General features: G+C 26.7%; 1 protein-coding gene across 4 annotated transcripts; it reads right to left on the bottom strand.

Moving 5' to 3' along the window:
* Positions 1–1,757: 1,757 nt before the first annotated feature.
* LOC112802170 (probable sulfate transporter 3.5) lies at positions 1,758–11,733 on the bottom strand. Of its 4 annotated transcripts, XM_025845263.3 has the most exons (12): positions 11,273–11,733; positions 10,518–10,725; positions 9,510–9,681; positions 7,602–7,667; positions 6,895–7,008; positions 6,638–6,754; positions 5,874–6,000; positions 4,955–5,241; positions 4,049–4,242; positions 3,577–3,647; positions 2,353–2,429; positions 1,758–2,188 (listed from the first exon to the last, which is right to left on the bottom strand). In XM_025845263.3, the coding sequence occupies exons 1-12, from the start codon at positions 11,619–11,621 to the stop codon at positions 1,985–1,987; spliced, it is 1,986 nt and encodes a 661-aa protein (XP_025701048.1). In that variant the 5' UTR covers positions 11,622–11,733; the 3' UTR covers positions 1,758–1,984. The 4 variants fall into 4 exon arrangements, 3 of the variants coding, with proteins under 3 accessions (XP_025701048.1, XP_072093675.1, XP_025701049.1); XR_011882289.1 differs by lacking the exon at positions 3,577–3,647; XM_072237574.1 differs by lacking the exon at positions 6,638–6,754.
* Between the last annotated feature and the right edge of the window lie 15,689 nt (positions 11,734–27,422).

Genomic DNA, 27,422 nt, shown 5'->3' with positions numbered 1-27,422 from the left:
AATAAAATGTGAGTAACAAAATAATATTTAACCACACACATCTTTAGCTATTTGAAATTCGTTGTTCTAACCCCGAATAATGTTACTACTATTCATTTTTATATGCCTAATCTTTCTAATATATATCCATGCTATAATAAGTGGATCTTTCATGATCAATATCAAATGACAACCCTCCAATATCAAACGCAAGGATCATTCATGATCCCTCACCTAATACTACTTTCCCAACATAGAAAGTGTAACAAGCACGATTGAATGTGAAAGGATAAAAATTAAGGATTTTGCTGTGGCAAATATGAATATAGGTTTAATTATGACTATGGATTTGATGAATGTAAATGAAGACTAATCATGGTATTCAACGAAAACACCATTGAAATAACATAGATCTTAATCCCCTGTGTTGAGCATTGGAATTGTGATTTTTGTGTATATATTGATAAATGATTGTGTTGATGTATGAATAAAATGAGAATGAGGATGAATATTGGAACATGAGTGTGTGATAAGGAAGAAGCATGGTTGATCAAGGAGAAAATTAGAGAGAGTCCACTAAGAACAGAGCATTTATTAAAATTCAACATATTATAAGTTCTATTCTCTTTTTTTTTTTGGATATTATATTTTTTTTTGTTTACCGTATTTTTAATTTTACAGGTCAAAAATTAATTTGACATTTATTTAAATAGAAGAATAAATTGACTACTTGAACAATCTAATTATCAAATTTTATTTCTATTAATTGGACTAAACCTAATTATACTGCTCCGGTCTATTTACCACTTTATCTAGTGCCTGCTTTTAAGAATGTAATCTAGTATTACCAAAAAAAAAAAAAAGAGATGTAATTTAGTGACATTTGTATATGCCTTGCTAGATAGTGCATCAGAGTTTAAATCATAGTTATAATTAATAATTAGAAAGTGGTTATATGGAACCCATGGGGAGGGAAGGGTATGTGTGTTAGGATGTATGACAAAAAAAAAAAGAAGAAAATTTATAATAAATTTGAGTTGGTATAATGATTAGTTCATTAGTTTGCTTAACTAAATGTTGAGGTTTAAAAATAATTCGTTGCTCAATAGCAACCCTTTAAATAATACTTCGATTTGCGATAAATTAATCATTGGCCTACGGGCTAAAGGATATCATTGACAACAAAAACAAAAACTCATAATTTATAAATTTGAATAAACCGAACCAATTAAAAAAAAAACTCATATTAAGATTTTGGTATGGAATTTTTGTTTTCAAGAAGATGATACTGAAACTACAGTAGTGGGCTTCATGTTTTTCTGCTATAGGCCTTGTGGGCTCAAAGCTGAAAGGTAAGGATCGATTAATTTGCTCTATGGGGATTTTGTTTGGACTAAACCGCTGAACATATTATGGGCCTTTTGTTAGGCCTAATAAAAGAATAAATATTTATCCTTCAATAAAGTAGAAACAAATTTCTGACCAAAAAAAAAAAGTAGAAACAAATTCTGACAAAAAGAAGTCTAAAACCACTATAACGAACCTTAATGCCCAGAATTTTAATGCATCAACTACCAGGAAAAAAAATAGCTTCAATGCCTGAAAATTTGAATTTTAAATTTAGTAATTTGCTGATTTTGATTGGTTGAGTAATCAACTCACTCGTCTAGCTAAAAAAGTATCAGATGTTCGAATTATACTTTATGTATATAATAATTTATTGTCAAATAACAAATATTTAAGTAAAACTCGGATTGATTTTCAACTTGTAGAATAGGTTAGAGAAGGTGGATATTTCACATTTCTTGACCCACAGTATTGATACACCATTTGACAATCTAGACTACTCTAGTTATGAACTAGCTAGTAGCTTGTTTTTCTCTCAAAATTTTTAATTGTACAAGCGAGGAACACACACGAAGTTTGATCTCAACTACTTTAAACAAATTAAAACACATCATTATTTTATTATCTATGCTCTAACCTAATTAATTAATAACTTTTATTAGGCATGATGATCGGGTAATTGTTGATGAGTTGTCTCTTCATTAATATTATTGTTATTGGTCTTGAGTGAACGAAGTGAATATTGAGTTGCATTCACTGCATCATCCAAATTCAGATAGAATGAATCCTTCCCAACCTTGTCTACAAAATTGGATGCCACCAGCTTCTCCATAACCTCAAGTCTTGGGTTCACTATTAACATCTACAAAAAAGAACATAAATAAAAGTAAAAACATTATATATAGATATATATAATATGTTAAAATTAATCTTCTTTTGTAAATTCAATTTTATTTTTTAATAAATCAAGTTCAAGGATCTAGCTATATAGATATATAGTCCAAGAAGTTTAATTCTATATTGTACCTGAATTCCATTCCTTTCTAATACTCTATAAGTTTCTAGCAATCCTTCGATACCAGTCATGTCAATTGATGTTACTCCTGCATAAACGTATAAAATCAGAAAATTAAGCATTATTACATGATATCTATGAGTATAATAATAACCATAAAAAAGTATTTCGACAAAACATTATCTTTTTATTTTTTAACATATTTTAAGGATTCACTATAAAAATCACTACGAAATAGAGAAAGACGAGTTAAATCTCAATTTGGCTCCTGAAATTTGATCCGATGCTCAGAATGACACTCATAATTTTGTTGGCCTCAATAGAACTCCTAAATTTGGAATCATGGCTCCGCCCTGTTTCTGTGATCATTTCTGTCACCGAAATGCTGATATGACGCAATTGCATGACATGGTGGACTACTTAAATAACGGCGCATTGGTTTTGCATCCAAACCCTTTGAAAACTACGTAATGTAAGAGTTTTCTTGATGTTTTGCATCTTATGATCGTCGTAGTGGAAAGAAAGAGAGTTTAACCAAAAAACAACTAAAACGACGTGGTTTTCAAAGAGTTTGGGCGTGAAACCAATGCCCCGTCATTTAAGTAGTGTCCATCGTGTCATGTAATTGCATTAGATTAACATTTCGGTGATGGAGATAATCGCAGGGGCAAGTCAGAGCCACGATTACAAATTTAAGGATTCTAATTGGGGCCGATGAAATTGTGGGAATCATTATTATGAGTATTGGACTAAATTTCAAGGGTCAAATTGAGATTTAACTCGAGAAAGACACAAGATGATAAGTAATGAAATATAATAAAACTATAGAAAAAATTTTAAATATACCAAGAATACTAGTGTTTTAGTAATTTTAATCGTTCATCTCAAATATATTATTAAGATCAATAGTTAAAATGACTAGAATGATATTATTCTTTGTATATTTGAAAATTTTTTAAAAATATAATAGTAAATTTATTATCTTATATTTTTTTCGTATTATATGTCATTAAATTAAAATTTATATGCTCTTATCTTTATATAAAATTAATAATTAAATTATATTTAATTTAATATATTAAATTATTTAATAATTTTAATTATTAATTTAATATAAAAAAAATACGTGAATTTTCAATATATAATTATCATGGGTCACTAAAATAAGAATATATAAAAACATAGCTCTTTCCATCAATCTTGTAAGGATATTAAATTTCCATATCTTAATTTACCTGAAAAATCAAGTATGATCTGCTCCACAACTCCATCAGAGTCTTTTTCACTTCTAACGTACCTCATAATCCTAATGCAGATTTTAGAAATTTAGATTCAACATGGATGTATTATTATAGGAGTGTGACAATTGATAAAAGTGTTATGTTATTTGTAACACTCTTTTAGAACACTTTTCTATAAATATTTTTATTCTTGAATAATATAAAAGTAAACTTGATGAGAAAAAAAAACAAATTTAATAAATATGCACCATTTCTTAAAAAAATGTATATTTTGAGCAATAATCATATATATTGAAATATAAATATATTAAAAATAATTTAAACAATATATATATTCATACACAAATATATAATAATTGAGTTGGTGGATATTTTGGTGTGCATATAATATTTTTATATTTTATGATATTTTAAAAATAGTAAAACTATCATCTATTAATAGTATTACTGTTAATATAAAATTTACCTTTCTTTGACATAGATAGCATTTGCAAAGTAAATGGGGGAACCAAGTTGAATAATCAAAACTCCTGGGTATGTTTTTGTAGGAGTGTATTGATCAACATCTCTATATGAACCTGAAGAGTCATCTAACTTTCCAAGCTTGCATGTGGCAGGCCTAGCCACATATAAGAGTGCTCTAAGAAGGCTCAGTGCAATCTTCATTTCATATATGGAATAACAATAACTTAAGTTAGATAAAATAATTATAATCATGTCTAAGTAGAATCAATTGTTCATAATTAAGAAAATGAGAAGATTGGTGTTTAACTTAATTGGTAGATGCAAATTTAAGCATATTTTATTTTAGTTCATATAATTTTAAAATTAATTCTTCAGTTTCTAAAATTGCACAGAACTCCGTTTAAGAAGTTTGTTATTGGTTTTTGAAATTATTCTGTTGTTATTTACACAAGATAATATTTGAATCTCAATGTTTATTTAAACGGATAAATGAACTAATCATTTGATATTAATCCAAGTTTATTATGATTTAACTACTATTATATTTAACTATTAATCTAATTGTATAATTGTCGTTAAAATTTTTTAACAACAAAATATAAAAAACGACTAATATTTAGTTATCGGTAAAAGAAAAATAAATGATCAATAAAAATAATTTTTCTAGTAGTGACAATTATAGAATATTAGTCCATGTGATATGAGATAATGACAAATTTACTATAGTAGACTTGACCAACAAAAAAATTAAAAACCTATTAAAATATAACTTTTTGAAATTATACAATTAGCTTTAATTAAAACTTAAATTTAGAGATTGAGATAATACATGGTTCAATAATTCTATATATGAAATTAAACGGTGAGTCTAACAAGAACATAAAATTGAAGAAATTGGAGTACTCACAGAAATCATAAGGCCCTGATCCATGGTTAGAAAGATGACACCTAAGAAGGCAGCCATGCAAATAAGAAAGTCAAACTTGTCAACTTTGAAGAGATGAACAAAGACACCATATTTGATGAGTCCAAGCATGGCAGATGTAATAATAGATGAGAGAGCAACAATAGGAGTGTGTCCAAATAGTGGTGCCAAAAACAAGAGTGTTAACGCCATTAACACTCCCTGCACCACGTTTGTCATAGGTGTCTTACACCCTGCATTGTAATTCACCGCCGTTTTCGAAAACGGTCCTGTATACACAAAACACTTCAAATTCTTAAATATTATTGTTGATAATAACTACATAAAACATAAGAATAAGAAAGAAAAAATATAATAGAATACAGTAAAATATCTTTTTGTTCTAAAATCAAAATTAATTGTGATGTATCGTTAATTTTGATAGATAGTGACGGTTTTTTGGTAACAGTTTCTAATAATTGTGACTAAATCCCGTTTAATAACATTTCATTATTTAGCGACAGTTTCGTGCTAAACACTATAAAAATCACTGTTATCTATTGTGATCCTTACAGTGTTTAAATTCTTTTTTGGATTTTATTCTTTTAAATAATAATTTACCTTCAGTAAAAATAATATTTATATATTTTTATTCAAATTATTTAAATTTTTTTTAAAATTAATTATTTTAGATATTAAAAAAAGGATAATAGTCAAAATTGACATAATGAAAATGTCATATATTTATTATTTATTATGTTACTTTATTTGTTTGAACAATAACCATCATGATTTAATTTCCATGAAATAATTTATGTCAGTATTTCTTTTTAGTTGAAACACCTTTATATATACTATATATTATAGTTAAGAGAATATATTTGGGTTAGCATGCAAGCATGTGTGGAAAATAAAAACTTACCACTAGTCAAGTAACATGAGGTGAAAGAACCACATAAGTTCATAAGGCCAAAAGCTACCATCTCTTTGTTCCCATCATGAGGTGTATTAGCAGTTACAGCAAAGCTTCTTCCTATTGCTATTCCTTCCTATATATACATATACAACTATATAATAATAAGATAAAATAAAATAAATAATTGTTAATAATAAAAATTTAATTTTAACGTACTGATAACATAAAACATTTAAAGTCATTTAATTATATCTATTTTTTGGAAGATTATTTATGTTATTGATTTAAAAAGTAATTACTTTTAGATTTAATTAATTTGTTGGTCCTTATGATTTTATTATATTTTTAATTAGATCTCTATATATATTTTTTTAATTGAGTTCTTATACTGTTTTTAATGTTATAATTAGATTATTTCTAGTATAAAAAATATTAAAATTAACTGAATATTTTTCTATAAATTAAAGATATCTATAATGAAAAATTTAATTAGATCTTTGATTATATATTTTTGAAAGAAATATTCTATTAATTTTAATATTTTTTTATACAAAAATGATCTAATTACAAAATTAAAAATAATATAAAAATTCAATTAAAAAAAATATAAGACTTAATTATAAATTTAATAAAATTATAAAAATTAATAAAATAATTAAATTTTAATTTTATTAATATAATATTATATAATTAATAATACATATAAAACTATTTTACCGTACATCAAAATTAAATTTTAATAATAATATATGTATTTATAATTTGCTTACCGCCAATGACAAAATGCCTGTGATAATGCCAGCTCGGAGAACAGCTGATAAATATTTAGAATCAAAGTTCAAATAATGAATAGACAAAGGGTTTATTCCTTTATCTAAATGGCCCACCTATATTGATAATTAAAACTAAAATCAAATAGTATTTAACAAGAAAAGAGAAGCAAATTAAAGATGCACGTAACATAAGAAAAAGTGGGTACACAAATAAATATAGCTGATGAAAAAGACTTGACTTTAATATGACTCACAATTTTTATTCCATGATTTTGGCCCTTAACCAGATACGTGAAAACTCCAGCAACTACTACCGTTGTCATTGGAGCTATAGCTGACACCCAAAATAGCTTTGGTTTTCTCTCTCTCTGAATATTCATTATATTAAATCAAATAACAAACAAAAAATCCTCATTAATTAGCTAACTAACCATATATAATATATATAAGGGATTAAAACAAAAAGTATCAATGACAACAGAGAGAGACAGCTTTGTAATTGAACTTTCTATATTTATTTGTTTTTGTCTTTATTAGTTTGAGTAAGAAAAAATTTGTTATACTTGCAAATAATAATAATAATAATAATAACCAAAAAGCATTTCCCCTTACATTATAGATTTAACGTGTTTATGTATAATAATACACAAGCAATATACATAAGATGTACGAGGTAAATATGAATTTAATAAACTCATAATAAATAATATGTATAAATATTGAGAAGTATATATTTCCATTGAGTAATATTTGGAAATTAGCTTTTTTCTACTAACATCAGCTATTTTTTTTATTATTTTAAATTTTACATTCTAAATCACAAATTTTTAATTCTAAATTCTAAATTATGAATCCTAAACTTTAAATCTTAAAAAAAGATAAAATTAAAAAAATTAACTAACTAAAAATTAATTTCCTATATTTTTTTCATTTCCATTTTTACAGATACAAGAGCACTCACCACATGCGCAGTAAATTGGAGGAAAGAAACAAAAATAACGCCAAGAACAATGGTTTCCCACCTTATCTGTTAATAATTAAAATAAATTAGAGACATGTAAGATATCATTAGAAATAAAATTATTTATATATCTTTTCATTTGAATTCTTGGGACTGGTTTTGTGGCATCATATTAAAGTTTATAACTAAAATATTTACCATTTGATCTTTGTTCATTTAAAAAAAAGAAATCCATCATAATAAAACAAACTAAAAGAAAAACACATACATTTGTAAGTATATAAGAGGTTTTTATCTGAAAAATTACGTTAGAATGAAATATAATAATTTATATATATTTTTCTATTAATTTAAGTTTTTAAAACAAATAATTTCACCATGACATACATTATTATTGTTATATAGTTTTTTCCATCAAAATTTTGATACTTATTTATTTCATCCGATCCACACTCTCATATTAATTATATAATATACCACTATAATTTTCTTTTATAAAGTATTGCTTGAAAGGAAACATTTCCCAGTAAATAATATTACAGCAAAAGAAAATCAATACAATATTTAAATCTTGGTCAAAATGTTTAATAAGTGCATAAGAAGTCAAGTGATATACTGTAGTACTACTATTATACTCTCACTTTTTGAAAATAATGCGTGTTCTCTGAAAATCATTACACAAGAATTAAAATCACTATTTAATAATGTTGATCTTTGAGAAAAATAATTGTTAATATGATAGATAAATGTTAGCTAGATTTAATTATATAAATGCCCAATTTCCAACTCTTTTCAAAACAGTCGGTGGAATTTTCTTTTTCTTTTTCTTTTTTCTTCCTTATTTAAAATGACAACAAATGTAACTAACTAAAGTAACTGCTCAAGTAACGTGTGCCTTTGAGTGGGTGGGTGGATGCATGTATATATGTGAAACTGTATCATGGTGCTTTAATTTTTCTATCCATTGAAAAATTAATGCAAACAGGCAATAAAAATGTTCAATATGGAATTAAGATCTCATTATCACATCTAGAGGAACTATCCTTGTCCTTGTAAATAATAATAATGAAAAATATAGGGTACGAACATATTATCTCTTAATTTATTATTAATAATAATTAATTATTATATTTTAAATATATATATAAAAAGATATATCTATAAAATATATATTTATAAAAATATTTTTATTAAACACAGTCATAAAAAAATATTTTTATTATATATACATATTTATAAAGATATTTTTATTAAACATAATTATAAATAAGAGTTGATAGAAATGCTGTTGTTAGTAACATAGCAAGATTGTAATAATAATTCTCATGGAATTAACTTCTTGTTAATGTTAATGTTGATAATTCAGGAAAATTATTGTAGAAAGGTACTGATTTATTATGAGTTTAATTGTTATGGAAACTAAAAAATGTTACATGTTAATTTTGTTAGATATATAATTATTTATATTTTTTATTAGTTTAAATAACAAAAAGAGGTATCATGATATAATTTTAAAAATTTTATGATTAAAAACAAAAAGTTTATACAAAAAATTTATGAAATCTAAAAAATATTTGTATCTAAAAAAATATATTAAAAATATACTTATTTATATATATTTTTTTCAGTTTAATTTAAAAAAAAATAAAATCATGACAAATTCATCTAATTTATTTATATATTCTTTTTCTGTTTATATTTACAACAATTCATACAATTTAAATTTTCTATTATATTTAGATAGTTATTTTTATAAAAAAAAAATATCTTTATGTCAAGATCATATTATAAATTATTAAATAATCTAATATATTATTTGATTGATCTATCTAATAGCTTATGATATTATTTTTGTATAGAGATGTCTCTAGAAGTAGCTACCTTATATTTATTCCATAGAGTAGTTACCTCATGTCTATTGTCAATGATGCCCTTGATCACCGATACAACATTTGTTTTGGTAGAAAAATGCGTCATTCCAAAAATACCCTTTAGTTGTTGGAGGATAAGTATGACTGCTGTCCCACCCATGAATCCAGTGATGGTAGAATGGGAAAAGAAATCAACCAATATCCCAAGTCTGAAATATCAATTAAGGTGTGACTTACCTTTCTCAGCTATATATCTTACCCAAAACACAAAAGTATAATGAAAATATTTCTTCAATAACCCCTATACACACACACAATACTATCCTGGTGTTATATGCATGCAAATCCAAACGGAACCACCATTGAGCATATGAGTGGGTGGTTTTAGGAAAATGACCTGTTAATTGTTATCTGTCTTTTTCTAATTGTTTAATTTTCTTTTTGAAATTTTAAACATAATTCACTTTAATTTAGTTCTTAAGATCAATCATTTACTCTTGAAATTGAATTATAAAATGTAATTCCAAACTTTAAATTGAACTTTATTAAAAAAGAAAGTTAGAAAATAAATTAGATCTAGATATCTGATTTTACGATAAATTTAATTTTAATTTATTATTACTGTAAATCAATTTTACTATACAATTACATAATTGACATATTAGTAAAATTAATTTTTTTTTTACATTTATCACGTAAACAATCGTCTAAAATAACTAATATAATTTAAACAACTGTTTAAAATATTTTATACTATTAATGTATTAAAATTAAATTTTTTATAATATAATATCAAAATTTTTATAACAAAAAATTTTAAAATTCGATCTTTTGCTAAAAATAAGATTAGCGTAAGACAAATAGGGAAAAGAAAAAAACATATACAAAAATTTATACTCCATTATAGCTTTTGAAGACGTCTTAGATATAATTATTTATATAGTTTTTTTTATTTAAAAAAATCATGATAATCATTTTTAAATAGGAAATTGAAACTTATTTGACTCTGACGACACTATGGGTATGATATATTAATAATTGTGACCTGAAAATACCAAGAGAAGCTTGGAATAAACCAGTGACAAAGGTGGTTGTGAAGACCAAGTGAAGGAACAAGGTTGGTTCCTGAACAGGATCAGCGACGGTTTGAATAGTTTGACCAATAAGCAAAGATGCTGCCGCTATAGTCCCCACTGCCATGTGCCTTGAGCTTCCAAATATAGCATACACTAGAGGTGGGACAAAGCTTGAATCTGCATATATATAATTATTACATTACAATCACCAAACATCTTATCAATATCTTTATTCTTAAATTGAAAGCTATCTATATAATAACCTTAAACAAAACTTAAAAAAAGAATCAAGTAGTACAAGTTTTGATACTATATAATAATAATATTACTTCTCCAAAATATTTAAATTGATAAAAAGATGTATATGAATAATTATATCTATATCTAATACTATTTATAGTTTAGTAACTTAGTATTATCTCAAATTTTACCGAGGACAACTGATGAAGAATATAATATTCTTTGATTGGTCAATAATAGTATATAGATTTCTTGAAATTTACTAATCACATTTTTTCAAATTATTATATGATCCTAATCGGCTCTGCGATGCAAAATGAAATGGATGCTCATCATAATTAGAATTAACAAGTTGTCCGAATTTTGTGATTGGCCGTTGACTTAGTCACATTCTATGATTTCCATGTCAGTTTTTGCATGATGATGAAAAATATGATAACACTAATAATAACAAGAAAGAGGAAGAAGAAGAAATTGAACTTACAAAGGCCAATAACGGGAGGAAGGTTGGCGAGTTTGGCATAACTAATCCCCTGAGGGATGGCCAGGCTTGTTATGGTGAGTCCGGCAATCAAATCCGACCAAAAAAGCCGCATTGAGTAATTCGGAAGCCACTCGAATATCGGAACAAAGTATTCAACCCCTTTCACCACCCTTCGCCACCGCCTCTCCTCGTTCTTGAACTGCCGGAAGGGATCATCAGGGAAGAACGTTTCTCTCAACCCGGATTTGAGTTTTGTTCCAAACTCTCTCCGGGTTGAGAAGTTCACCCCATGATCCTGGGGAACATCAAGAACAACAACACCCTCAGCCTTGTGATCCTTCGAATCCATGTATATTGTTATTAATAGAAAAGACACAACAAACTAAACCGCACTATGGAAATGAGGGACCAGGATATAGTGTTATGATTATTTCACCCTTTCATGCACTTAATTGTGTTGGGGTGTGTGTGTTAGGGGGATATATATAAGGAATGCCTTCAACAGTGGCTAGTGTTAATTTAGAAAATTAGTTAATTAAAAACTAATTATTATACGTGGAAGAAAGAGAAATTTTTGGAATCAATCATTTTTAATATTTTTTTGTTATTATTTGATCAATATATTAAATTATTTTTAATAAATAATTAAATTAGATGTATAAACTTTAAAACATATAAATATAAATTGTAGTAATTTATAAATATATATAAATTATTTTAATTTAAATATTAATAAAAAATAATAATATTTATTGATCATATATATCATTGTTACGATGAAATTATGAATGAGTAAGATAACATAATATATAGCAGTGGATACGTATGTCATTAGTTTTATATAGTTGTTTAATTAGACACTATATTCTGTGTCCTAATTAAGCTTGAAGTGGGAAACGTATCTTCGAAGATGTGGAATTTGAGATGAGTTTTGGATCTGACTTTTATTACTTCTAGTTTTAGTTGGTTCTTGCATGGGAAGAGTATATTGGATTTTTATTTTGGAGATAAAGAGGTTTTTGTGTGGAAAAAATAGAAAATATAATTAATTTTAAAGAGTTAATAAAAAAATACTTTTTAGATAAATATTTAATTATTTATAAAAAATATTTTTTATTTTTTTTCACCATACCACATATTTTCTGATTTCCTTTTAGGAGTTCAGGTCAATAATATATATTAGATTTTCTTCTGACATTATAAATTATTCATCATAATTGAAACAGTTCTCTTTTTTATATAAATCTTTAGAAAATAAAAGAAGGTAAATATTTTTATGACTCATTTATTAATTTTCAAACTTTTTCTAATGTTCAATTGAACAATAAATTATTTGTCTTTATCAGAGATATCATCATTTATTATATTTCTTTTTATTAATTTAAATTTTTAGAAAAAATAATTTTATAATGATCTTTTGTGTTTTTAAAGTTAATTAGTAAGTATAATAATTTGACTTTATTTTATCTTATTTAAATATTTGAAGATAATTGAAAGATTATATCATGAACTATTACTTATTATAAATGCACGCAAAAATTAAGGATCCTGATATAAAAATCTAAAACTCTAATACCATGTCATAAAATTACTTATCTCAAAAGTCTAATCTGATAGAAAAATATAACACTAATAATTATATTTTTAATACTTTTTAAACCTCCATTATACACATTGTACAAAATTTTTATTGACTCTTTATACTTTCTCTTTTTATAAATACAAATAGTAATGTATTCCTTTGTTTTTTATTTTTCTCTATTTTTTGTCTTCTTTAATTATTTTAAAAGTACGATAGAAGATATTGTCTAAATTTAGTGATAAGGTTAATTAATAGTAGTTGAAAATAAATAGAAAATTTTATTTTACACGATCAATATATGAAGAATATTTTTAAGAAAAAAATAAAATTATATAACAATATCTGTAATACTAGAGAGACAATAATTTATAATTATTTTATTTAATTTAACATCTATATATATATATATATATATATATATATAACTATATTATATATGAATTCTAGTAGCAATTGATAAATATAAAATAAAATTATTTTAAATTAATTTGGACTGATTTTTATTGTTTCTTAATATTTTTTAAAGAAAACATCCCTTTATATGTATAGCATAGTATAGTAAGATGCATGCGGATAGAATAGTTAATTAAAAGAAAGAGAATATTAACATGATGAAGTATTAAAAGTAGAGAGAGACACGAAAAAAATAATATTATTAAAATTTAATTTGATAAAATTTTTATTTTTAGGAGTAATTTATTAAAATTATTTTTTAAAAGATTTTATTAATTATAACATTTAAAAAATAATTTAGTAAACTAAATTAAAAATAATTTTTAATAAGTACAAACAATAATAATTATATTCAGGTAAAATAATTTTAAAAATTAAAAAATTATTATAGGTATGAATATAAGAATAAATTTAAAAATTTATTACTAAATGAATTTATATTAAATTTTTTAATTTTAATAAATATAAATTAACTTTAAAAAATTTTACCTTAAACGTTTTAGAAAATACGTATAACTTTAAGAATTATATGCATAAAGCATATAATCTACTTTATTTACTAAACATAAAACAAAAAATTTGACACCTTTTAAAATTTTTTTTTATCAAATTAAGACTAAAATGATGAATTTTTTTTAGTATTTACAATATTTTTTAATTTAATAAATTAATAATTAATTTGTGTGTCATATATCTATATTTTATTTAAAAATTTATTATTAACTAATAAATTATTATATATACAAAATAAAATTCAAATCTCTAATATTTATTTAAGCAGATAATAAGTGACTTCACCGTTAGACGACTAAGTCATGTTGGTTTAACTAAAAAAATGTCTAGTATAATACACATATATAGTAGATGAGAAAATGAATGAAACATCTTTATTTATTAACATAAATTAACTTGACTAAGCAACATTACCTTTATTAACTCTTTTACTCTTATCTTATATTTAGTGTGTCCATCTTTATCCACTTATTTGTTTTTATTTATTTAATTTAATTAATTAGGTTATTATCTTCTAAAAAATATAAGTTTATAATAAAAGATATATAAATAATTATATTTTTAATATTTTTTTAAATAAAATTCTTTTATATTTATGTGAATTTTTTATATAATTTTTTTTATTTGTCTTATGCTATTTTTTAAAAAAAATAATAAGAATAAAATTATAGACCTTTTAATTATAAAAGTTTTAATACCATCTATGTCATGAAATTATTTTTTCAAAAATTTAAATTTACAAAAGGAGGTAGATAAATAGTTATATCTCTAACCGTTATTATCGCAAAAAGACTACAATAAATACATAATTTTTAGTTTGTGATTAGCCATTTATTTGTGATCAAATAAATTATATTTTTAATAGTTGAAACTTTTTTAAAATGAAAAATATAATACTAGCTAGTTGTTGTTCATAAAGAGATTTTATGAAATTGTCCAAAATTATAAATCAATAAAACAAAGAATATTTTAGTATAGAGCAAAATGTGCTGTGAAAAAATTTGTGATCCTCAAAAATGTACTGTGGAGGTTTATATATATGCACAAGAAATTTGGATCTAGGGTTCTTACTTATATAATTATATGAGTGTTTTTTATGAAAAACTTATTATTATTATTATTATTATTATTATTATTATTATTATTATTATTATTCAACTTTATATCCAAATCTTCTTTAGAACTGTAGTATATCATTTTAAGTTTTATACACTTAAATAAATAGCTTAAGAGTTCAAATTTTATATAACAATTACTAATACAATTATTTTTTTCTGTTATATAATTAAGTCTCTCTATTTTCATAATCTTATATTATGAATATATACATTTTTAATATATTAAAATTAAATTTATAATGTAGAGTTTAAAATCTTTTTTATATATAAAATCTCTATATATGTATATATTTATTATTTAAATTTATAATTAAAAATTATTAATATTTGAATATATATATATATATATATATTTATATTTATTTTATTTTATACATATTAAAAACTTCATTAAAATACAATGATAATTTATTAAAAGAAAATATTGAAATTTCAGTTAAAAAATTGATAACTATACATTTTGAAGGATTATTTATGAGGCTTGCTAAATGATCAACAGATTTAGATTCTTTTTTTTTTTTCCTCTCAATCTTTTTTTTTTTTTTTGCAACATGTAGCTAATTAACACTCATATGCTTACTAAAATAAAATGTATTAGTGAAAAAAATTATAGCTAAAATAAGTTTGTTGCCTTGTTGGCTATACGTTAACTAAATGATATTAATAACCTAAAGTTGCTCTTTGTAGTTTGTGTGTATACAAAATATATTATTTCATATATACATTAACTTAAATATCTGCATGTAAAAAAACTTGACAAACGTAAATTCAGTAGTTAAAAAAACCATTTTAGGTAAAGAAAAATAACTAACCCCTAAAATTAATGTTATTTTTATATTATTACTGTTAATTTGAGTCTCTTTAATGGTTGTTTATTTAGTCTAAGTGATAGATAGTGTGACGGATGTAATATATGACATTGAAATTATATTACAGATTTTTATATTATACTATGACTCGATTTGAATCTTTTTCAAAGTTTGAGAAAGCATACGTGTAGTAAAGGAAATATAGGGCAGGAATAATTGACTCATGGGCATGGCTACTTGTAATACCTCTGTCTCCTTTGCCTGCAGACTTCGGCTAATTTTTATTAATAATTAAATATTTTATTAATATCTAAAAAAACATATGATAGACTTTCATCATATGTGTATATATATAGTGTAATTTAATTATATTTTATATTATGACCCTCTGAATAAAATTTTTATTTTTTTTATTGTTTATTTTTCACGGTCTTTCTCGTCTTTAATAATAACAAAGGTCCAATAGAAGAAGATATTGTCTAAATTTAATAATCAATAGATCAGTCAATTGTAAAAAAAAAAAAGTCCAAATAAAATAATTAGCATTAGTTACTATATACGTATATAATGCCTTCCCTAGGCACACACACATGACACATACATTAGCTATAGTTATTAGTTGGGTGAGAAAATAATAATAATGATATAGCTAGGCATTTAGGTGGGACTCTACGACGGAAGGCCCAAATTGACCTTAGTATATATATGGCACAACATTACATGCATCATTGCATACCTTATTGAATATCTAACTTAGATAAGGAATGCGGGTTCTTATGATTGATAATAAAATAAGAAACACATACACATTATGTAATAGTAAGTGAACTGAAAGGGAAACCCAATATGAGCAAAACCAATTTGAATTGTTGCCTGGTATATATTTATTATTTATTAGTAGACTCTATAATTGGGTAAATGTAGATTCCACAAAGCTTCCAAAATAGTGGTAATACATGCAGCTTTAGGGTGCAAGAGTAAGAACCTCCCTCAGTTGGAGAAAATACATTGAATGGAGATAGATGGAGTGTTCAATAACTCGTATATATATCTATATTCTATACGCGGAGGGTGGGTCTGTGTGTAACACACATCCACACATCAAAAGTGAAATCAAAGTGTCTTGCATTATTTATGTTTGGAACATATAGTTGAATCTTTATTAGTGGGTGATCAACATCAGTAAGACTATATATATATCATATAGTTTTTTTTTTCACCCCCAAATCGGTTCCAACTTCAATTATTGCATCGAGATTCATCTAAAACCAAGGGAGAAAACACGTTTGTCGGAATTAATTCATAATCTTAAAACATTAAAAAAAAATTGAACTTGATCCATACGCTATAATTCGACTGAATAATAATGAACTCAGATTCTAAACGGATAAAAGTCTAATGTTATAACTCGGTTATGATAACAATGATTTTTTTTTCATCATTATAACTAACACCGAAACGATAACCGAGTTATTACGGCATGATAACCTTACAAAAACAACTATGAAAAAAGAGAGAGCTAGGTTCTAAGTTTTTAAAAAGAGTATTTACATAGAAATTCATATATATTGATTTAAGTGTGGAGTTATGAAAAAAGAGAGAGCTAGGTTCTAAGTTTTTAAAAAGAGTATTTACATAGAAATTCATATATATTGATCTAAGTGTGGAGTGTTTTTATAGATATTTACATTTTTGATTTTTAGAGTTTTGATGTATATCTCGAATTTGTTAGCTATTAGGGGTGGCAGAGTGGTAAGTAAAGGCGAAATTTTGCCCTATCCAGAGTCGTCTTTTTTTTACTTTACTATTATCCGCCTCACTCCAACTCGTGAATAGTAAACTGTTTTATCCTAATCCGCTCTCGTGAGAACCTGTCCCGGGCTCCTTATAAAAATTAAATAATATTTTAATTTTTATATATTTATATATAAATTAAGATAAAAATTCAAAATTTATATCTAAATTAAAATACAAACATAAGATTGATATAATATTAAATAACTTGAAATTAAAAAAAAACTTAATGTTCGATACTACAAATTTATTAACACTATAATAAAAAAAATTATATCATTAAATATAAAAAAATCTTGAATTCTTATATTTGATCACTTTCTAACATCTTCATCATCGTTAAAAATTTGAAAGTCAAGGTTTAAATTTGAAAATTAAAAAAGATAATAATTAATAAATTAATTAATATTATGTAAAAAATTAACATAAATAAATATTAAGTAATATATTATTTTTACTCTCTAAAACTGCCTGCACATTAAAAAGAGATAATCAGTTTATGTATTTTTTATAGTCAATACAAACTCAAAAAAGAAATGGAATAATAGATTATGCAAAAAAGTTGCCATTAAAAAAATAAAAAATGCATTCACTAAATGAGATAATGAATTATAGTCGATACAAATTCTAAATTCATTCTAAGATTAGATTAAAATTAAAAAGTTATATAATCAGGATATGAAGAATAAAAACACACGAGTCTTATGCTCGGCAACAAAATTACATATAAACTGTTTAAGAAAAAAGATATACATAATTTTAACTTGTGATATATCTTTTCATATTTTTTAAAAATGATGAAATTATTTTCTCCCCTAATTAAGAATGCAAGCTCCAATCCATGTTCGGTCACATAATGCCTAATCCAATAATAACTAATCTTATTTAATATCTAATATAACTAAGAGAACATTCTAACTTACAAAAATCACCCTCAACTTTAATATAAGATACAAAGCTATAAAAATTAACATAAACATTATTATCACCAAATGTAACATATAAGTCCTCACGTTGAAGAAAATATGCCTAGCAATAAAGATGTATCAATGTTCTCGTATAAGAACAGAGAAAAAAATATACATATAATAGCACATATATAAATAAAAATATAAATTCAAACATTCAGATTCATAAATTCATAAATTTACCGATTCTGATTCAAACATTTAAATTCACATATTCACTATAAATCGTAAATTTTTTCACATATTCATAATGTGAAAGAGAGATAGGAAATGAAGAATAACTTACCAATTGCCACAACGACGAGCTTAGCAACGGGAAAATTTGGCGACGGCTCGCCGGCAACACAATGACGACGACTCGACGAGGGGCTCAGTAGTGCAATGACGACGACAGACTCAGTGACGCAGCGACAATAATAAACTATGATGGCGAATGGCGCAACTAAACTTGGCTGTGGTCTTTGAAAAAGAAGTAACTTTGATTCTTTAGGGTTGGTAATTAAAGATGAATATGAGGCGTGAGAGTCTAAGGGATTAAGGAACTCTAATTCTTAAAATTATATATATATGCATTTTGGGATGGGTAGAGACAAATTCACATTGAACTCGACTCCGTTATGATCCGCTCAACCATTCGTCTCGACCAAAATCCGTCCTATTCAGAGTCGAGTTTAAATCTGTCCCGATCGAATAGAGGTGAATCGGATACTCACAGATTCGAATATTCTTACTATTCCTATTAATTACGAAGAATCGGACACTATATGCTATTGGAGATGAGCTATACATCAAAAAATCAGACATTCAAAAATATTTAACGTCTATTGGTAGATCCTAACCAACAATATATCATAAGGTTAAGAGCCTTGTGGTTGTGGGTTTAGGTTTTAAATGGCTAGCTATTAATAAAAACTATTATGTAGAGTTAGTAATCAAGATTGAAGATAGTGACTCAGTTATAATTTGATCGAAGAATTTTATCAAAAAAATCTATATACTCATAATTATTAGAAATAGATATATAATTATATTAAAAAAATATTTTGACTTTTAAGTGATACGAAATAAAAATAGATAAAAAGATATGAATTGAAATTTAATAAAAAAAATATATTAAAATTTAAATAGAAACAAAAAAAGTAAGTTAAAATTGAGTGTAAAGAGAATTATTCAACTTTTTATTAAATTTCTTAATACAATAAAAAGGACTCCTTAACTTAATTTATCTACACTATATTTTGAGAGTTGAATCAAAGAAATTTACTCAATTTTTTATCAAATTTTTCGATACAACAAGAGAGAAATTTATTTAACAATTCAACTTCATTTGTTAACACTATAATTTTATCACAAAATTAAAAAGTGCTTTGACACTTTTGTAATCTCTTTATATGATGACTATAATAGTTTAAGAAATATTTATAATTTTTTATTAAACTAAAATCAAAAATTTTAAATTTACAAATATAAAGTTCGACCTAATTGAATAACTAAATAAATAAAATTAAAATATATTAAATTAAATTAAATATTTTAAAATATAAATTAATAATTTTTAAATAATATTTAAATTTTTTATATTATGAATATTTAAAATATATATGATCAAGTTAATAAATGTTACGCGTGTATATAATATATATTTCTGTAAGACTTAGTAAGAGAATTGTCTCTACGGAGAAACATATGGTTATAGGTGCATAAAATAGTTTATGATTCATTCACTTTAATATAAACAAGAATGTTAGTAGAAGGGGCTGTGTGTACTAACTTCGGCTCTAAATATGATTTAATAGAAAATGGCAATGAGATAGCTAGGAGTGAGTTTTGACTTTACACAATTCTGTCCGTCTTAATCTATTCCACTCAAAATTTGTCTCACTTTTATACATACATATATATATATATATAAATATTGATAACTAACAATATTTTTGAATAATGTATGAATAATGTGAATTAATAGGATTAAAAAAGTAAATTAATTTTAAATTTAATTAGTAGCATTAAATTAAGATGTAATATATTTTTATTTGATAAATAATTATTCATATTGTTTAAAATAGTTATTGTTTACCTAACACTCTTCATGTATAAATATTAATAATTTGTACTCTAATTCTATTTGTTGGATACTCGTTCTACTCCTACTAACTTTTTCCAAATGTACTTTGGTCACTATTTATTTCAGATTAATAAAATTTAGTATGCAACGTCAAAATATTTAAATGAGTAAATCACAAAATGTGTGAATTTTGATATATTTCTATATTTATTTATATTATATATGTATTAAGACGAGTAGTAACCTTAACCTTATTTTATCTTGTAATAAAATTTGTCACGAAGATAATTCACTCAGCACCTGTCAGCTAATTATCCACTTCGATTATGTTGGAATGGATGTCTACTTTTTTTTTTTTTGCTTGAGACGGATGAGGTATATATCGGTTTTAAGAAAAATGGCAGCAGTAGACATCTATAAAAGCACTCTGACATTTAAGTTAGTAAGAATATAAGATGAGTATAATGTTACTTAGAATAACATACTTTTCACATAATTAAGTTTGGTATTTATAGAATGAAATCCTTTTTAAAGAAGTTGAGATATTGGTCTAATCTTTCGACCATTATTTAGATTTGTTATTGAAAGGATTGTTATCAGTAAAATTTTCGCTAACAGAAAATTAGTCACATTTATTATTGAATTTGAATTTCGATTGATATGCATAATTGGACTGAATTATAACCACAGATCAGTTGATATTCCTATAATTTTTTAAGAGAAAAGATTTGTTAGTTATCAATAGCTAGTTGTGTGATAGCTACTTTTTTAATGATTATATTTTGCATTTGCTATCAATTCATTGTTCTATAATTCCAGTTTCATTTATTTTCAACATCACGGAGCTCAATTCAATTCAATTTAATTTACTAAGAAGACAAGTGCAAGTGTGTGCTGGGGAGGCAGAGAAAGACAAATTGTATCTAGAGGCAATGCTGGCCCGCTCTACTAGTTGCCACTAAATAACAAAATCAAGAACAGAAGATCTCAATTTGTATTGACTTGAATGATGCTGCATTATACATCTGATATGACTACGCATCACATGACTTTTAGGTCAAGACTCAATTTCTGCATGTATACATGACATACACTCGACCCAAAATAGAGAGAAGGCACAAAAATAAGAGTTTCAAGAATTAATTTCCTTCAACATGACCATTCTTACCAAGAACTACAACAATACAACCTGAACCAATCTCAAAAAGCCATAAATAAAACTTAACAATCAAACACATGATGTGATTGGGGAAAAATTCCTTTTATTCTACAAATTAAACTTGGACATAGAAGAATAATCTCTCAGGTGATATATGCACAATGATTACCAATGCAAAATATAATGCCTTCCATGGTAACTCATCATTAATTAGTTTTTTATTTATTTTTTCACAATATTTTTCAATCTGATTTAATAGATTAAAGATTAATTCGTTATAAATTTGAACTCTATTTAAAAATTTATTATTAACTAATGAGTTATTGTATACACAAAACAAGATTTAAATTCTCGTAATCTGCTTAAACGAACAAGTAATAAGTTGATTACTCAAATTAATTTCATAATTAACTAGTTTAGTTGGGCCATAGATGATATAATATATTGATACATGTGGATGTAGGTGGGACTCTATATAAGCTATCTATCTTGGTCTTTGATTTAATGCACATTACATCTTATTGAACATATGGTACATAAAGACAAAGTTAAGTGATTAACTAAGGTACGGAATTGATTTGATTTGATGATCATATTTTATATAGAAGAAAATCATATTGATGCAAGAATAATGTTAAAGGATACCCAAATTAATGAATTAAAAATATCAATGGGAATTGTGTTGCCAAAGAGAAGTGTGCAATCTAATTTCTTCCACAAAGTTTTCATAAAAGCGACAAATATGTTTTTAAATTTTAAACTACGCATAATAAGCCTCCCTCAGATAGAGAAACAATATGCAATAGTAACGATGGGGGTGTCAACTCACCTAACTTCTAATCACTTGACGATTGAAGAGGGTGTAAAAAGATAGGAGGAATTTTAAATTCCTAATAATTTCGAATTTTAAATTTTAAAACATAAAAATTTGGTTAAGGAAAAGTTACGTATTTTTTCATGCATGCGAAGAACGTATTGCAGTAGTTTCTTCCTCTTCGGTAATTTCTTCCACTCACTCTGAACTGACGCCATGAAAATCACCACCGTCTGCCGCCCAGAACGCAATCCGACGCCATGTAAATGTCCGAAAACGTCCGATGAAGACACCTCTTCGCGCATGTTGCGTCCATCGCACAGCCCAAGACCACCATGACCGCCGCCTTCAACAACGTCACGGCCTAGATCCTCCTCGCCCTCCCGTAGCACTCGTCGGAAAGGCCGATGGTAGCAGCGGCTACAAGAGTCCCCTGGTGTCCGTGTGGATTCTCCTCTCTACGTTTTGCTTGCGCGCTGTAGCAACGGGAGATCGCGTTGTAGCAGTCCTTGCAGGGAAAACTCCACCACGCCATCATGAATATCGTCGGCAGAGGCGGTGTTGCAGGTATGGCATATGACGCCGCCGCGGGGTAATGTCGTGCGCGGAGGACGTCGAGTCGGCCTACTTTGACCCAGAGCGAGTGGCGGCGGTAGGTCCAAGGTGCTGCGGGTGCGAGAGGCGCGTAGCAACAGTGGTGGTGCTGCTGTGTCGACACCTTTGCATTTGCAGCAAATGCGAAAAGCATTTCCCTGCTTGCCTGTTTGTCTCACCGTTAAAAATTCAACCTTTCAGATTTTTCTTTCTTAATCCCAATTTCATAGGGTTTCGTTGCACAAAAAAATTAGTAAAAAGAAAAAGAGATATGTAAATTCACAACATCGCCTTGTTGAAGTTGTCGTTGTGTGGCTGCTTTGTCATCGGATTTCCTCCCTATCTCTATACGTCGTCGTCGGCTCTTTCCACCCTACAAATGTGCTGGTTGTTCAAATTATTAGGTATATAGATGATTATCTTAATTCTTAAGTGGATGGTTATTTTGTTCGATTCAATTTAAATATATACAATTAACAAATACTAGATGGTCATTTCACTAGGTAGCCGGATGATTATTTTAATAACTACGTAGATGGTTGTTTGATGACGATCCCGTAACGGTGATGGGGGAGGGAGCTACAGGTGTGGACTTCTGTCGGAGAGGTGGGATGATTGATGAGGATGAGGTAGCAGACAGTTGAGAGGGGGGAGTGGGTATTTGGATAAATTCTATTGGTAAATTAGGGTTGGTATGGTTAATTTTTTGAAATAACTGTTTGTATTTTTTTTCCTTGTATTGGACCAAATTTAAAACTCATTGTACATATTGTTAAGATTCTTCATTATCTTTTTAGTAGAATTCTTTTAAATATATCTAAAATATCGATGCTCTAGTAGTTTTAATCGTTTGATCTTAATTATAAAAAATATATATAATATATATTAATTAATCGATTAAAATTATGAGAACACTGTTAAAATACTAAATACTAGTATTTCAGATATATTTAAAAAAATTTCAATATGATATATCTAAGTATATATTTTACCCAACAAAAGTGAAAATTACTACTACCAAGCAAATTTGAAAGGCAATTAGTCTTTGGTGGTTGATATATATATATATTACCACAACTTCAATCATTGGCTTTACTTTCCAATTAAACAAAGTGACCAAGAAGAATTAGCATAAATATTAGAGACCACAAATTATATATTTTATATATTGATAAGTACAATAGAAATTAATTTACACTTTCCGTGCTATCCAGCTAGCTAGCTCAATGATCACAAAAACTTGGAGACGGTATATAATGCTTGCAATTTCCGAGATCATTCCAAGTTTATGGAGTACGTCCCAACTAGGAGGGTTAGCAACCCAAAATTGAATAATTATTCATAGAATTATTAGATAATAAGTCGGTAAGCTAAGTAAGAATGACATTTAAAAAATAGGAAAGGTTGCATCCGATCTTTTAACAACTTAACATTTTTTTTGTTTTGGTTTATGTCATGGTTACTTGCTATATATCAAATACAATAATTATTGTTGCTTTTACTTATAAACACTTTGATGGATAAAATACCTAGTGAAAATGAAGGAAAACTTAGTCATTGAGTTTGGCACAGGATACCATAAGACAGGAAATACTTTTCATGCATATAAATATATATATATATATATATATATATATATATATAAAAGTAACTTATAAATATACATACATACATATCAACTTTTATCTCTTTTACAAATATAATAATAAAAGTGAAGGAAAATTATAACTATATATACAATAATATAAAATACAATCAGACGCTTGAAAGAAACTTCTTAACTCTTCGTGCATCCTAAAAAGAGAAATTTGTAGAGGATAAGAACATCGTCTTCGGTAATTCTCAATAGAGAATTTTTAAGAATTTTGTTAAAAGATGATATTTAAAAGAAAACTGTTTTTGGATTGTAGCGCTCATCGCTCATCTTATGAATTTTTTTGACAACTAACTGTTAATCATCCAAAAATCCAATCATTTTTAAAAAATCATTAATTAATTACCCAAAATATGAATTCATATTTTGAATTTATAAAACTCCAATTAAACACAATATCTCGTAACCTTCAACTACGTGTACCAAAGAAGTAATTTCATCAAACTTACCACTGGTTCATCCAATCATGGTTTCCGGCCCAAACATAACCAACCACGACCTCTGACCCAACACAATATTAAATCACACTTTAACTACCATAATCCGAACCAACTACCACAAACACAAGTAATGCAGTTCAAACACAATTAAGAGCAATTACATCAAGTTTAGCAATTAGCAGTTAAACAGAATTATTCACATAGGCAAACCAAGTTCTATATACTCACCCAAACAATGTCACATAAATGCATATGATGAATGCCTGTTCTACTGGCTGTGATATCACTTGTCGGTTCAACTGCCAACCCAATTACACATCCTTTCGAATGTAGCCTTTCTGCCACGCCCAGGGATATAGTGCCCTGTTCACTCGTGCATCTAGGGATATAGTGCCCTGCATACTATCATTCCAAGGATATAGTGTCTGGCACACTTCTTTCAGGTTATAGTGCCCGAGTTCACTCTTGCGGTAGAGAAGGTTATGTGAGCGGGAGATTGCCACAACCCTCACATCTGAACGTAGGTGGGAGGTTGCTACGACCCCTATGCCGGTGCCGCTACCTCGACAAGCGAGATTCACCACCGTCCTTACCTGAGGTGTATAGCGACTTACCAAAACAATATATCATCATAATTCATCCCAGGAATATAGTTTTCTGCACACTATTGTTCTCGGGATATAGTGCCCGATGGTGCGAATTTCAAAACCACAAACTAACTGACAAGTCCACCAGATCATACCAAGTAATACCTCAGGTGAGCGAAGGTCGATTCCACGAGAATTGATAGTCCAAGCAACAAAAATTGAATGATTCACTTAGTCAAACAAGCAGAAATTGGTGTTTTGGGATTCAGAAACATTAAACAGTAATTCAATGATTAAGAAAGCAAACAGTGAACTTGGTATGAGAAAATGTGTGAGAGAATAGTTAAGGTTTCAGAGATGTTTATTTTTTGGATTAAGATTTCTTACCAATTGTTTTAATAATGCAAGATTCAATTCATTGGCAAACTGTAATTGACTAGACCATAATTCTTTAGTGATTTAGTCTTCTCTAACCTAATCAACCGTCAATTCCTTGGTCACTTAATATAGATTAGAGGGTTAGGTTCAATTATAGTTTATTAGTCAAAAAAACTCTAATTACCCAAATATAAAAAGATTATATGTCACATATCCCGTTAAGTCCAGACAATTAGCAGTTTAGGAGGAAATTACTTTCAAGCTAGTATTCAATTGAGGTATCTTTTCTAAGAATCGACAAGAATTCATGTAGAACAAGAGTTATTTTCCAATACACTCAAATTCATAAGATGAAGGAATAAAAGTAACCCATGACTTTAAATCAATACATTAATCAAAATAGATTGACAATAGTTTCAATCCATAGAATAAAAAGAGCTCCAAACCTTAACCAGGGAGGTTTAGTTGCTCATGACTCAGAGAAAAACTGGGGTTCAAAAATGTGTGAAAATCTAGAATGATGTCGAAGAGAAGAGAGACCGAAGGACTAAATATTTTTCTTTTTATTTCTAACCTAATTTGATTTGAAAATAAAATAGAATAATCACTACTAAAGTCCAAAAGATTGTGTTTGGGAATAAAAATAACTAAAACGAAAAAATAAATAAATATGACCCAAATCTAACTAATGAAGCCCTTTCCTTAAAGTTGGATCCGCGCTACTGGCGCTAAACGCCAGAATAAGTGTTTAGCGCCCCTGGAAGCAGTAATCTTCTAGTTGTTGCTGTCTTCCTAGCGCTAAATGCCAGAGTAAGCATTTTGTGCCCCACGAGGCAGTGGCTTGGGCGCTAGTTATGCGGCACCTGGCGCCAAATGCTGAGTCATAGCGCGTCGTGATGCCAGAAAAAAAGTATAGAATATTATATATCGTTGGAAAGCTATAGAAGTTGATTTTCTAATGCCACTGAAACTGTATCAATTGGATCTTTGTAGCTCAAGTTATATTGATTGGTGTGCGAGGAGGTCAAGGCTGACAACGTCCACTTTCTTCTTTTTCTTCTGCACGAACTCTGTCAAATTTTCCCGAATCTTTCCTGAAATTAATAAAACCACAATGCGCCTCAAAGTAGCATCCAAATAGGCTTCGGACACTAAAATTTAAATAAAACTCAATAAATTCATATCTAAAATAATAAGAAAATATAAAAAAGATGCTCACACA

This window comes from Arachis hypogaea, chromosome 5 (assembly GCF_003086295.3).
Source record: "Arachis hypogaea cultivar Tifrunner chromosome 5, arahy.Tifrunner.gnm2.J5K5, whole genome shotgun sequence".
In the NCBI taxonomy this organism is placed as follows: Eukaryota; Viridiplantae; Streptophyta; class Magnoliopsida; order Fabales; family Fabaceae; genus Arachis; species Arachis hypogaea.
This window is presented reverse-complemented; position numbering and strand designations above follow the sequence as displayed.

Bases quoted from the DNA above. Each gene is read 5' to 3' on its own strand.
- LOC112802170 (XM_025845263.3), bottom strand. From the start codon at position 11,621: ATGGATTCGAAGGATCACAAGGCTGAGGGTGTTGTTGTTCTTGATGTT. The intron at 3,648-4,048 runs GTAAATTTTATA...AATCTGCATTAG, and splicing joins GCTATCTATGTCAAAGAAAG to GATTATGAGGTACGTTAGAA. The intron at 2,189-2,352 runs GTACAATATAGA...TCTTTTTTGTAG, and splicing joins TAGAAAGGAATGGAATTCAG to ATGTTAATAGTGAACCCAAG.